A 14,534-nucleotide genomic window follows, 5' to 3' on the forward strand; every position below is an offset into this window, starting at 1 on the left:
TTTAAGGAAAACTACTTTACAACAGTGATTTATTTTTAGCCTGTTTTCACACAGTCTACAACAAACCTGGTTTCTGCTTTGTTAAATTTTACCTGTTTTACATTGAGAAGATAATCCAACTCCACTGCTGGACCTGGTATGTGCTCTTCGTTCTTACAGCCAGCTTTAAGAGAAGTGGGCCTGCAGGATAGGAGTTTTGCTGCTCAAAGGCATAGAATACACAGCCCATCCAGTCTGTTTAGTGTTTTAGTCATGAGCACACTTCTGCAAACTAAACTCTGGATTTCTGTTAATGATTTCTGGTAAAACTGGTCAAGAGCAGATCAGATGCTATATTCATCCTAAACACTCCATTCATGGATCAAGTCTTGCTTGATGGCTGTCACTCTGTAAAGGCAGTATTACTGATATTTTATTTATATCCCTTTTGCAATTTTATTGGGTTTTTTTGTTTGTTTAGTTGGTTTTGTTTTAAGATCAGTAATCTGATTTCTTGCTTTAAGATTAGTATTTATGTGGCTAGGTAAATTAAGTCTGTAGAATGCTTTAGGAGAATCATTATTTGACTGCAATTGAACAGTATTTCATTTTCTTAATGTATCAGATGACAGGTATTTAATGTATAGGCAGAATCGTGTATAATTCTTCTCAGCCCATAAATATTGTCCCGTGTTCTTCTGCAACCACAAATCTCTGCAAAGTTCTAGTTTAGGTGGAAAATAGAAGCTTTTGCTAACCAAGATACAGGAACATTTATTTTTAGTTACATGAATGATTCTGTGGTACCCTTGAGAGTCTTTGTCAGCTATAGGTTTCCTGGAACATATAGCAAATTTTGGGCAGTTATGAAATGAGCATATTTTGGTGAGGTTGCACAAATATTACTCAAATTGTAATGCTTAGATTTGGTGCTTAATACTTAACTTTTCCATTTTTATGGTAGTATATGTACATGAGAAGGAAATGGTTTGAGATTTAATGGCAAATTTCCCATTTTTTTTTTTTTTTTCCAGAGCACAGACACTCTACCCTTGATGTTCTTAGAAAATTGAAGTCTCCCCCTACTTTCTTTGCTGCAACCAGACTTTCTCCCATGCTGAGTGGAAGTGATGAAGTATATGCAAATTGCATGGTAGTGGACCAAGTAAGCTTTTATTTGAACTTCTGACTAATTTTTCTTCATCTTCTGTTAAATTGTTTGCATGATAGTTGGATCTTCTGAATCTGTCAGCAGTGGTGTGCTGTCAATTCATAAAATTATGAATTAAAACAACTAATATCTTACTCTTTCCAGCTATACTTTGTAACCTTTTTATGAGGTCTCCTTTAACACATTCAGTAAATTATAGGAATTATTCTCCCTAGCCTGCAGGAAGAACTCTAAGGCAGGTGTTACTGTCTCTTTTGTGTGCTTCTTTCTGAGAAACGTTTGCAGTGCTTGTGTGCACTTCAGATTTCTGAATTCTATGTTCACTCACAGTACAGACAAATTTGTTGCATAATTTCAGAAGTTAATTATAAGTTCAAAGTAAAGCTTACAGACTCAACAAAAACAAGATATTGATGAAAAGGTGAAGTTGATGTCCTACAGCTGTCATGGAACATTTTGATATTGGAGATCCTGACTAGTATTGTCATTTCTCATTTGTCACCGACACTGGAGACGACCTGAAGTGTCCATACCAAATTATATTTTACATCATTGTGTTGCACCTGGAATCTTTCCCCCATGGTCACACTCAGATACCATTATTTAGGCTGGGGTCAGGAGTCTGACTAGTCACAACACGTGACTGTTAGCTGTGTCTATCTAAACAGATACCAGCTTCTGGTGGTGTGTAGCTACTTTTCAGTGATGCTTTAAGTGACTGATGTATTTATTTATTTGTAACCTGCTCTGTGCTCTCCCGTGTCTGAAAGCTGGAATTTAGGAGTAAGAAATTATCAGATAATGTCAGAAGTCAGAGATATTATTTTTTCCCCCCTTTCTTTGCCTCCTGCCTGCCCCTACCCCATTCCCTGAAACACTTCACCCACTGCATCCACTTCAGATCCAGTTCATGTGACAGCTGAGATGGAAGTTTAAGTCAGAGGCTGAGTGTGTTCAAAATGCACTGAAGAGATGTGATAGGTATTACAGATGACTGTAAGAGATGAATGTATTCAATAATGACCCATGAGTGAGCAGCTGTCAGGGGACTATAAAGTACAGTCTTTGAACCCTCGATTTGAACAATATCGAGATTGGAAGGACAGAGCTGCAGAACTGCATCTCCATCACAGATTGAGATGTTACCCCAGTGTATTGCTCAGGGGCCCTTCATCTTGGGTTGCTAACCTTTGCTCAGTCTGTGGCCACATTCAACTTTTTAAAATTGCTGATTGGGGCCAAATTCTCCCTCAAGCACCACTCAGCAGGAGCCAGAGTGGCTGCTGGAGAAGGTCCCTCTGGTGCTGAGGAGGAACACTGCCCAGACAGGAATAACTTTTCAGGGAGGAACAGCTGCATAAGACCTGGGAAAAGCATTTTTCCTTCCTGCATGTCATGTGCACAGTGCAGCAGAAGTATTTCCAGACTTGCATGTGCTGTGTCTTTGAATGCAAATGTGGGCTGCTGTAAAAATGCCAGCAGTTCTTCCTGTCTTTTACTAAGAAAAATAAAATTAGGATGGGGATGAAAGCACATCTCAAGAGGAATTGGAAAAGAGGAAGTCAACAATCAGAAAGACCACGGCTTTGGAGATGCTTGCAATTCTTCCTTTATTCTTGCTTTTATACAGGTGCTTTTTGGAGATTGAGTGTTTTAATTTGCAATGTGTCTTTTAAATATTATTCAGTATCTAATTACATGACTGTTGCCTCTAGATAAAAGACCAACAGTGAACTGTATTGTAGTATCTTCTGATGAGAATTCAAATAATTATTTGTGACTAGAGTCTAAATCCTCATCCCTGTACCTGAGAAAATAGAATTCCCAAATTCATTCCTGTCTTTGTGCAGAAGGAGAGGTTCTTCAGGCCCTAAATTGCTTAATGGCAAAAAGTAAGAGTCCCTTCCCTTCCTCTCCGTGAGAAACTCTGTTCCAGGTCATGTATATTTATCTCAAAGCTTAGGAAACTGGTGCTGAAAACTTAAAAGTGCATGATGTGTAGGCTGATTTTTTCCAAATTAAATTGCACAATTTAATGCAATGAATTCTCTTCCATATGTCTTTCACGCTAATGTATTATTCATATTTTTTGCTCAACTCAAGGGTAGTTTTTAATAAAATCGATAAATATATGTATCAGTACATTTAATAAAAGGTATAAATATGAATGAGAAATTCAGTAGACTTGGAAATACCAATTCATTGCTGCTCTAATTAGGGAAAAAAATAAAGCAAAGTCTAGAATCTCTTAGTCAAATTGCCTTAAATTCATGTGGTGTAGAAAGTAATAGGGAAAAAAGCTCACAAAACATATAGCCATAAATAAAATGGCAAACTTCTTAGGTCCTTGCTTCCTGATAACATGTCTTGTTGTTGCCTTTTACCAGCACTCATTTTTCACCTGCAGGCTGGAGACATTCATGGAGATGGTGTCAGTAGTGAAATGTGTCTGAATCCCACCAACTCTGTCCCAATGGCTAAGAGCTCTTCCTCTCCCTCCCTTGAGGGGAGTGATCAGTTTATGTATCTCCCAAATGAAGAAAGTCAGAAGCCAGTAAAAAAAGAAGAAAATGCCATTTCAGCTTCTCATCTCTATGGAGCAGATTCATATCTTCCATTCAAGACCCATGGATTTATTAAGGATCGGGGCCAGCTTTATGCTGACAGGAAAAGAAGGTATGGAATTGGCTTGATGCTATGGCCAGAATAAGGATTTTTTTATAAGCACCTTTTGTTTAAAAAGGTGAAGCAGAATCTGAATATTATTAGGGTGAAAACTCTGTTTTTCATCACCAATATTTATTGTAGATTATTAAACAGATTATTAAATCTGTTTTCATAAAATAGCCATGAAGACATTTCTAACACATAAAAGTGTCTTCTTAGTAAATGTATTTTGAATGTAAGTGGATAATTTTGTACCTTTATAAAAAGTATGCAAATACTCTTTGCAAAATAAAGCAAAAAGTATCAGGTCTTCACTGTCACTGCCATTGTGGCATTTTTGACAGACAGCAGAATTTCACTATGGTTCTCCTGTTATATTTTCCATTAAGAAAATAGTCAAAAATCTGTTGAAGTCTCTGGGAATCTTTCAAGTCTTTAAATAGGCCTGTAGAAGGACTGTGTTATTCCTGATTGCTTAGGTATTTCTTATCTCAAAAGATTCGTTGCAGAGTCTAGCTGCACTGTTTTCAGACTGTTTTCTTCTCTATTGCTGGCATGCAAGGTTTGCTGCCATTTGTCTGAAGACCCTTCTCCAAATGCCTTCAGAAATGGAATTTTTAAGATGGAACCGCAATTTTGGTCATTAAAAATAGGTTTCTAACAATTAATTTTAAAATTAAACAATTTAACAATGAATTCCTTGATGAAGAGGTTTTACTGCTTCTCCGAATAAATGAGATTCCTTCTTACTCAGAAGGAAATCTGAATCTTGCTTCCACCTTTGAAGGGTATTAGGAGTAGTTGGAGGTAGAGCATCAGACCTATGTAGAAACAGTAAGGAGGAGAAGGGTCAGCCAATTATCATTTAAAGTGGGCAATAACATTTTTCTACCTTAATTTTGACTTTCTTATGCAAAGTCTTATGAAGTCCCACTAGGAGAAATCCTTAACACAGATAATATAATAAATGTCAGACGGAGTTTTTCTTTCACAATCCTTTTTTTGGTGTTTTTGTTTGTGTTTTTGTTTGTTTTCTTGCTAACGGTAGGAATGTCATGTAGAATACTACAATCTTCCTCTAGTAAGAAACATTTTTATCCTGTATATTTTTAGATTGTCCCACCCTTTTTAGGACCTTGATTAGGCACCTGTATGAGAACTTCAGGAGTGTATATAAATTTTCAGAGACGTGTGACTTGCCTTAATATGTCATATGACATATATAAGTGATCCAGATTTTACACATAAAATAGGACTAGTAGTATGTAATTCTATTTTTAAACCAGCTTTTTATGTCTGAAAAGTTCCCTGGAGAAGTTGCCACAGTAAGTCATGGATACTTGTCTGTTGACATGGCTTTTTCTGTTTTAACGTGTAACAGTAACTGATAATGTATTAATATAACTTGTTTCTGAGATGTCATGTGGGTTATTACTCAGAAACATTGCAAAATATTGTCTCCAGAACTGTAATAAGGAAGTAGTTTCAGACAGTAGCGATAGATTTGTGCCTCAAAAAAGTAGTGGTGTGTGAAGGAATTTTTGTGCTATTATCCCTGGTAGGAACTCTGGCTATTTAGAAATACCACACATAATTTAAAGTTTTATGTTGTAAGGCTGGAATGTTATTGTGAGCAGTCAACCATTCCTTCCAGTCACTCTGATGAAGAGACCATGAACTTGCTCTTGCAGGTAACAAGATTCATCCTGGAAAAATATGGTACTGCTGAGCAGCCTGAGTGCTCTCTTGCTCAGGAACCCTTGCCAATAAAATAATCTTTACGTGTTTGACATATTGATTTAGCCAGAGATTTTTCAGTCTGCTTGTTGCTCGCTATGTTTTTAAATGTTTATCTTTAGAACTGGACCTTATAAACTATTTCAAGACCCTCCTTGATCTCTTCTTGGTGTTTTTCTCTTCAATCTTCTGTCATGAAGTCACAGATGTAGATGAAAATATGTCTGCGGGCAGCCATGTGGTATCTTCCAAAGGCACACATGCACATAATACCCATCTACACCCACTCGACTTGATACTGACATCTGAGGTAGTTCTCTCAGTTCCACTTATTGTGCTAGCTCTCCTTTTTTCCTTTGTAGCGAGACACTTTTATGTGTGGAACGCAAACTCTCATTTTTTGGGAGATGCTGAACATGTGTCTAAAAGTCAAGATCCAGAGGTGTCTGGCTGTGGTGGGAGTGTGCGTGATCGTGGGTGATGCGGATATCTGCAGTGCAGATCCGTGAGGCTGCGTCAGAGGGGTCCTGGAAAGAGGACTGAGAACCTTGGCCAGGTGACTGCAGACCTGAGAGAGGCCTCAGGCCATGGTTTACCTGACACAATCATGGCATTTTGTCACTCTTCAGAGGATTCAGCCGAATCTTTGCTTATTGCACTAAGGTTGAAATGAATTTCTATGAGGAATTCAGGGAAGTTAAAGACTGTTGTCTTCTTCAGTTCAAGTCTTGATAACCTTGAAGTAGACATTGGAAGTGGAGGTGTGCCAGACAGATCCCATGCTCACTACCTTTCCCTCAGCTCTTCAGAGGCCATGGCTTCTAGCAGAGACGGACCGGACTTACCTACCAGTCTGCAGCCCAAGGTATTTGATCCTGTCTTGGTTTGAATTGCTTTCCTTTTAAGTAAATCACTGAAACTATGCGAGAAACATCTGAATGTGAAGGGGAAAGATTAGTTCCCAGTGGGCAGTGCTAGTTTCTCTAGAGACCATGCACATTGAGTTGTGAAGCTGGAACTCCCCAGATGTGGTTGGGCTGGGCAGCAGCCATGGAAAGTACATATCCATCAGAGATTTGCCTCAGCTTTAAAAAACACACCATTTACCAGAAGTGTTTCAAGGGAAGTATTTCAGGTCCAGTGAATAAGCATTTTTTAACCAAAATATATTTAGTGAGAAAATGTTTAACCAGCTCTAGTTATGTGTAAGAGTAAATGCTTTGTAAAGTGTAAAACTGCCTTGCTGCCCATTTTAAAACAATTTCTAAACTCAGGAAAATTCAGTTGGGGTGTCCACTGATCAATGTAAATATCTTTGCTGTGGTTTTCTGAAGTATCCTGTTCTACATTAATTTTCATTAGACCATGGTTCCATTTCTGAGATCTTCAGTCACATACGCAGAATTATTTCTTGTTTGCAGAAATTCTTTTAAATGGTTTTTTAGATGCACTTGTTGCCACTGTAGAATTTTATCTGGCCTTCAGCAAATGATTATATGAAGGGAGAAAAAGAGTTCAGCACAAACATAAATTATGGTAGGGTTAATTTAAAAAACAATAAGGTACGCACTTTAGAGGAGTTTTAGGAATAGTCTGTATGACGTATGGATGATATCTCAAAAATTAGGGGATTTCCTTTCAAGTCTTACTGTTGAGATATTTGGTGACTGGAAAATGTTTTCAAATACAATACTGATGAAAAAAAGCAAAAAACAACATAAAGAAAAGAGAAAGAGATCAACTCCTTTCTCTGGAAACTCTGACATCAGTAATTACTAAGGCATGGCCAAAGTCTTCATGAAATGTTCTTGAAGTATTAAAGTACTAAGATTAATCCCTTTCTTGGTAAAGGAAGATAGCTTGGTCATCAAAAGTAATGGCCAACAATACTGTGTGGATGTCACCTGTTACCAGATTGGAGAAGAATATAAGCTTTATATTCTTAAATATATATATATAAATATATATATAAAATATATATTATATATTCGTATATATAATATAAGTCTCTTAGTCTGATTTGCACCCACCACTTATTTCCTGTAGCAGAATAAAAATTTATCATGGTGGAAATATGACAGACTTCCAAAAAATTCAGATAAAGTTGTCAAAAAATTCAACTTGAAGCCAAGAAAATTATATGAGCTGTTCCTGATTTATTTTGTTTCTGTTGCTGATGCAACCAATTGTGTCATCAAAATGATACAAGGTTTTGTTTGCTGCAATTTCTCATAGGAATGCACAGTGCCTGGGATTCGGTCACGCTCCTATTCCTGCTCCTCACCCAAAGGTTTGGTAGGAAGAACTCGTGTTCCTCAGGACTTTGCAGTTGGGGATTCAAATGGAGGTCAGTTCTCTGGCTTTGTGTTATTCAATACCGGCCTGCTTCAGGCCCAGTGCTGGTGGCGGAACAGAGCCCAGCAGCGTGTGTGCTTGGTAGCCTTCAGGTAGCCCTACCATCATCCCTCCATTCTCTCCCATCTACAGCCCTGTCATGCCCTCGTCATGCCAGTGATACAGCCACTGATCTTGAGAGGGCGTACAAACTCGGAGGGCAGTAGCCACCAAAACAAATGCAGACAAGGGCAGTAATCCTCTTTTTAGAAGATCCTTACCCTAGCCTCCTGCTAAAGTGTCTGACAGAGACCAGGAGGAAGCTCAGGATGACACAGAAGAGGCATCAAAGAGGACAGATGGTTCCAGCTTCCCACAGATCCTCGGGAATCTCTGAAACACAGGTGGGAAGCAAAACCCACCCACTTCCTCAAGTGGAGTCAGAGATATCTCTGCAAGAAGCTTGTAATTTTTAATGGCTTGTTTCTGACATGCTGTATTTCCAGACACATAGTTTCATGTTTAGAAGGCAACACACGCTTTTCTCAGTGAGGGTATGGGTTATATTTGAAAATCATTCAAAGTATGAAATACATACAGTTTTCATACACCTCACCTCACTTAAAAAACACCCGCAATATGCTCAGGTCTAAAACGTACTACCTGCTTTTTTTTGGAGAGGGTATTACCAGGCTGTAAAGAACAGTAAAGAATTTGTACCTGCTGTGTAGATGGTGTGCTCATGAACAGTGGTCCATCCCCCTCCAGGCCCTTAAACTTTCTGAGTCAGTGTCCCAGCTCTGTTTTGCATTTCTGTCTTCATCTCTCATGGATATACGGCATTGTTTTCTTACAGAAGCAGCCTGTGGCACAGGTCGTGCCTGACAATTAATTGAAATGCCCTTTTTGTTTTGCTGCTTCTTTGGTAAATACTCTTAACTCTTGCTAACCTGATGTCTACAGTTGTGTGAAGGGATGCTGATTCAACAAAGGGTGTTTAAGCCTGTATCTAAATTCAAAGAAATCACAGTCTGGAGATTTGACTTTGGCAAGTGTTTATCTTTCTGAACCATACCTGCGGTAGTTTTGCTAAAAATGTCTGCAAAAGGGAGTGGCTTTTAATTTGAAAATGGTAATGTTCTCTGAATTTTTGGCTTATTTTCTCCAAAACAATCCAGCTGAGTTATCTTTTATTTTTGTTTTTAGAGAGTTTGTGAAAAGTATCTCCTTTTCATCTGTGTAGTATCTGAGTCATCTGTGTAGAGGATGGTAGAATTGTAGAAGATACAAATTTGTAGCACATAACACATCCTAGGCAGTACTTAGAGTAGTACTCTTCTTCCTTATGTAGAAGGATTTAAATTTTTTGTGATAGATAAAGCTGCATAAGATGAAAGAAGAAATTGCAAATAGAAGAATTCAAATAGAAGAATGTCTATTCATTATGACATTCATTAATTATGGGAATTATGTAAAAAACAGAATGAAGGGTGAGTCATTTGAGTCCGTGTTGTTAGGAAAAACAAAATAAATTATTTTTGCTATTCTTAAAAGCAGTCAGTTTGCAGAGACTGGCATTCAGTGATACCCTTCTCTGTTCTGGCAGATCCTGTCAACTGAAAGCTTAGCAGGAAGTGCTCTTTACCTAGAAAAAGCTGTTTCTAGTGTACGTATGTTTTTGCCTTCCTAATTTTCAAATGACATTGCAAACCCTTGATGGTAAGCTTATGGCCTGGTGGAGGTTAGGAGCTTCAAATCAACCTGATGACCTTGCGATCCCAGTGCCCTGTGGCTGTTTGTGTCTTGCAGAGCGGGCGTACAGCCTGGCCGAGCAGTCCCGGGAGCAAAGGTACGGGCGTGTGTCGCGGAGAGCCGGGAGCAGGTCTGTGCAAGAATGACATCTAGGGAGCCAGCTGGGGAAAGAGACCCCCTGTGGGATGTGGGCTTTGAGCAGCTGTGTGGAGGCCCATGGCTTCTGTGAGCTCATGGTTAAACCGAGTACCAAGCTCAACCCAGCTCCCACTGCACACATCCTGCAGCTGGGATTTACTGTGGGATGCACAAAGTAGGGATGGGCTCCTGTCTCCTCCTGGGACTCCTGTCCACTGCGGGAATGTCCAAACCTCTGCAGTGGTTTGATTGGCTTTTGATACCATCTAGGCAAGCTCGTTACACGTTGCACACGCAGAGCGCTCCTTGGCAAGTGTTATTTTCATAAAGGGATAGCAATCTTTTTGGTAATGTGTTAAATCCACAACAAAGCATGCAATTGTAAATGTTAGGTGAAACAAGCACTGTCCAGATTCTGCTAATTGTTAATTAAAGGAATGTTGCCAGTGGAACGAGGAACATTTTTTCACTGGTCTCTATTTTAGGATTCAGGAAGAAGAATGGAATAAATATGCTGTACCCTCAAAAAATGAGTCTGAAAAATATAAAGTGAGTCGGACTTTCAGCTTTCTGATGAACAGGATGACTAGCACAAGGAATAAATGCAAGGTAATTTGGGATTTATATCCATATTGTTATGTATGATTATGTCACTGTAATTAAATGAATTATAGATGGAAGCTAAATTTTCATGTAAAGATAAATTATTTATCACAAAACCACAAAAGTCATAGGAAGACTATTTTCACTTTTCTTTTTTTAAATTTAAAACATATGCAGGTAACCCTGTATTAAAAACCAGCTTTCCTTTGATGCCATTAGCAATTCTGTTTGGGGATTTAGCCAACATTTAAATGGATGAATTATATTTAGGAAATATTTTCTTTGTTTAATAAAATGAAGAGATACGGGCCTGTTCTTGGAATTGTTCTCAAAAAGTAATTGAGTGTGTAAACTTCTACATTAGGGTATAATTATTTGAATTTGCCTTATTTGAAGTTAATGGGACTCCTTGCATGAATAAACACTGCTTAGTGTTAAAGAGTTTAAGATTTGAGTCCTGCAGAGTCAAACAGGCCTACTACAGAAGGTAGATTACAACACTGTGGTTTAATTCTAAGACATCTTAATTTTAGATGAATGGCATCAGTTAGCAGCTTGAAAGACAGGCTTGGCCTACGTGCTCTTTCTGGGTGGCCTTTTGGCGGTTTTGCAGGCTCCCTGGTACGTCCTCCTGTGCCCCAGGACATCCTCGTGCGCATGGACGTGAAGGGGTTTGTCTGGGGTGGTGGTCCTTCAGGAGTGTCAGAACCAGCCAGGAACATATGTGTCTGTGTGTTCTCCTGAAATATAACTGTCAGTAACTATAAGCTGTATGTATAGTTATGCCAACAAGGGTACTGGAAGAAGATGCAAAATCTATCAAATCTTTTAGCACTCATTAAAAATATGATGTTTCTAATGTCTTCTAAGATCTAAAGACAACTTGTCTAAATTTGCCTAACTGTACCTTTATCTGCAGGGGCATGAGCTGTATACAGCTGTATCCATACATATGTGTAGAGGATGTAGGCATTGATACACATGTGTGCAGTGAATCAACAGCACTTCTTGAATTTTGTTTCCTGTCCCTTCTCTTTCCATAGATTTTTAAACGAGCTTCTGTCAGTCTTCCCTGATAATGCTTCCAAGCCTAGCTGCCAGTAAAATCAATGCCTGTATGATTTCAGGGCTTCAGCTGTATTGGGTGTAAGAGTGCAGTATTCTGTTGCAACTCTTCCAAGACAGGGATTAAATATTCTAGAATAATTTGGTCATATAAAGGAATATTTTATTGTTTTCAAGATTTAATAGCTATATCCTATTTATTTATGTATTTGTTTATTTATGTATTTTCCTGCCTCTGTTCTTGGGGATGAAGACAAAACACAAAGATACCAAAGATAAGGAGAAATCAACAAGGCACAGTTTTACATATGGGACTTTCCCAGGATTTATCCCATGTATGGTCTGTGAAAAGGCCCTCCTAGGAAAGGAGTCACTGCAGTGCTCTTGTAAGTAGCTGCTGGCTTTTACATGTAAATTTACAGTGCTCTGACATCCTGGTTCAGTGTGTTGTTTGAAATCTTGTCTACGTTTGGATGTTCCTGCTTTATGTAATGAGCTGAGGTTGACAAGGGAGAGGGAGGAAGGATAGCAGGTAACAGATTCAGAAAGAACCTCATTGATCTCCTAGCCCTAGCACTTTATGCAGAAACTTCCTTCTAGTCTGGATCTGTACATCAAAGAATCCTAAGGATTACTTTAGTAAGTGAACCTGAAAAAGGGAATGCTGAAGCATCAGAGTACATTTTCTGCAGACTGGGGACCCTGTTTGGTGCCAGGCTTTGAAACGTACCTTCTCTTTCAGATTGCAGTGTGATTGTGCATAAAAGCTGCAAGGACTGTGCTCCTGTGTGCACCAAGGTAACCTCCTACACTGATCTTACTAGAGCATACTTGCTTTCCAAGGGGCCAGAAACATGATGAAGGAAAACACAAGATAGACAGAGACTGCCCAGACCCTGTGCCTGTGAGCGAAGGGCTGCAAGGGTGTCAGAATGGCTAATGTGAGCAACAGAGCAAACACTGTGCTTGCATAACAGTTTTTAGTAGGGGGTCAAAAATGAGTTTCAAGAAACATTTATATTTTTCACAGAATCACTAGGTTGGAAGACATCAAGACCATCAAGTCCAACACATCCCCTAAGGCCTCAACTAAACCATGGCACTGAGTGCCATGTCCAGTCTTTTTTTTAATACATCCAGGGATGGCGATTCCACCATCTCCCTGGCCAGACAATTCCAGCACTTTGTCACTCCTTCCATAAAGATCTTTTTCCTAATATCCTAATATTTTGAAGGGTTGCAAGCTCAGATTTTGAAATGGTGTACCTTGAGGGTTACCGAACAGATTGAAAAGAAAGGCTTCTCCAAACTCAGGAGAGAAAGAACCCTTGTGTACTGGGGGGTATTCCATATATTTGGAATAATGGAGAGCAGAGGTAAAAGAATCTCTGGCAGGTGACTTCATCCACATCCTCACCCTTGGGCAGGCTCACTTCTAGGTAACAATTTGGGCAGATGCTTGTTTCATCCATTCTGGAAAATCTCTGGAGGAGGTGACTCCATATCTGCCTGCCTAGGCAATTGCTCCTAGTGTTCAGCTGCTTCTGAGCAGGGCAAAACCAGCACCAGAGCTGATGGATACTACCTTAACTGTTAAGAAGGAATGCATGCATGGTGAGGTTATCATAACAAAGACATAATCTTGAAAACCCGATGTGTAAGGCTACTGCCCTCAAGAAATAAAATGGGGCTTGAAGAGGTGCCACATTCATGCAGGTCATTTTTCAGATTAGTGGAGCGTGTCGTTCTGGTGTAGCTGGGTTTTGCAACATGGTGGCTTTCAAGGAGATCATGATTCCATACTGGTTCTTTAGTGTAAACAAGCCTTAAACTGTACATAAATCAAGTGTGTTTCGTTTTGTTTATAATTTTCACATCAAGGTCTTGCACTGATTTCTGGGAAACTTTAGACATTATGACTGCTGAACTGACAGCTTTGGTTCTTGGGGATAATGGGTTATTTGCAAGAGGAGAAAAGAGCCCCCAACTCATCTCAGCAAGAGTGAAGTGCAGGAAATGTTCACTGACCCACCTGAAATATATGCCTTAGCAGAGCAAGTTTTGGTACAGATTTTTCACTTTTGCAAAGCCCACTTTGGAAGGGGGAGTGGTTCTGCCTCTGGCACCCATGCTTCAGATAGTGTACTGATACAAATGCTTTGATCTTTTTTGAGTATAAAGCCCTTTTCTTGCAGCCCTTGCAGGCAATACTCATATAGAGAAAGTAGAATGTTGTAACATAATAATGTAATGAATAATTTTGTATTGTAGTACAAATAGTAAGCTACTTTGAATATTATTATCGATCAGTAACTAATAAAATTGGTTATTGGAAGGAATTAGTACCATAATTAAGGACCACTTCCATGTAGCCCTTGTGTGATGGTGTATGTGAATGAGTTACTGACTTGCTGTTAAGTATATTATCAGCTATGTGATTTAAAAAAATTCTTCTTTTTTCAGAAATCCCAGGAGAAATCCCATAATAAAAACAAGCTCCAAGTTGGTGTAACAAGTAAGTTAGGTATAAACCTAGCATTTCTAAGGTAGGCCTTGATTAAAAATCATGGGACTGACAGCATGAACTTTCTCATGTGATTTCTCTTTTTAATTTTCGTTTCAGGATCTGTAAGAAAGGGTGTGTGTCTCTAATATAATGGAATTTTTTGAGAGATCACTGTTGAATAAACTCATCCTCTACTAAAATGAGTGTGAATTTACAATATTTTCAGTGAAAAAAAAAAAAGTAGTCAGTTCTTCTATGTCATTTCTCTTGTGCACAAGAATTTACACACCTACAGAGGACGTATGATTTGAGATTATTTTCTTATCAAATGATAGCCACTCTGGTGCTATTCTGCATTGCCTACAGGCTTATTTCATAAATAAAAAATATTATTATTTATTATTATAATATAATATTATTTATTATTATAATATAATTTATAATATTATTATGCATTATAATGCAATATATTAGAATAATTAATATGGTAATTAATATTATAATATTTATTAAAATATTATTATCTGTGAGAGAATCTTGTGCCAAGGTCATGTACTGTGGCAAGTGGACATCCTTGATGCT

At 38.5% G+C, this 14,534-nt stretch overlaps 1 protein-coding gene across 38 annotated transcripts in view; it reads left to right on the top strand.

The window, feature by feature from the left end:
* The window catches only part of ARHGEF28 (Rho guanine nucleotide exchange factor 28), a 115,879-nt gene that overhangs the window by 61,833 nt on the left and 39,512 nt on the right, over nucleotides 1-14,534 (top strand). For 17 of the 38 annotated variants that reach the window (XM_086866703.1, XM_086866712.1, XM_086866701.1 and 14 more), the window contains 9 exons: nucleotides 1,014-1,144; nucleotides 3,558-3,826; nucleotides 6,275-6,419; nucleotides 7,790-7,901; nucleotides 9,698-9,737; nucleotides 10,264-10,387; nucleotides 11,700-11,832; nucleotides 12,189-12,244; nucleotides 13,910-13,961. In XM_086866703.1, coding sequence (XP_086722829.1) covers nucleotides 1,094-1,144; nucleotides 3,558-3,826; nucleotides 6,275-6,419; nucleotides 7,790-7,901; nucleotides 9,698-9,737; nucleotides 10,264-10,387; nucleotides 11,700-11,832; nucleotides 12,189-12,244; nucleotides 13,910-13,961 — 982 coding nt within the window. In that variant the 5' untranslated portion in view covers nucleotides 1,014-1,093. Of the gene's footprint in view, nucleotides 1-1,013; nucleotides 1,145-3,557; nucleotides 3,827-6,274; nucleotides 6,420-7,789; nucleotides 7,902-9,697; nucleotides 9,771-10,263; nucleotides 10,388-11,699; nucleotides 11,833-12,188; nucleotides 12,245-13,909; nucleotides 13,962-14,534 lie in introns of all 38 variants that reach the window. The other 21 variants (XM_086866716.1, XM_086866717.1, XM_086866722.1 and 18 more) reach the window with 3 other exon arrangements.

The sequence above is a fragment of the Cyanistes caeruleus genome, chromosome Z (assembly GCF_971803275.1).
Source record: "Cyanistes caeruleus chromosome Z, bCyaCae1.hap1.1, whole genome shotgun sequence".
NCBI classification, from domain to species: Eukaryota; Metazoa; Chordata; class Aves; order Passeriformes; family Paridae; genus Cyanistes; species Cyanistes caeruleus.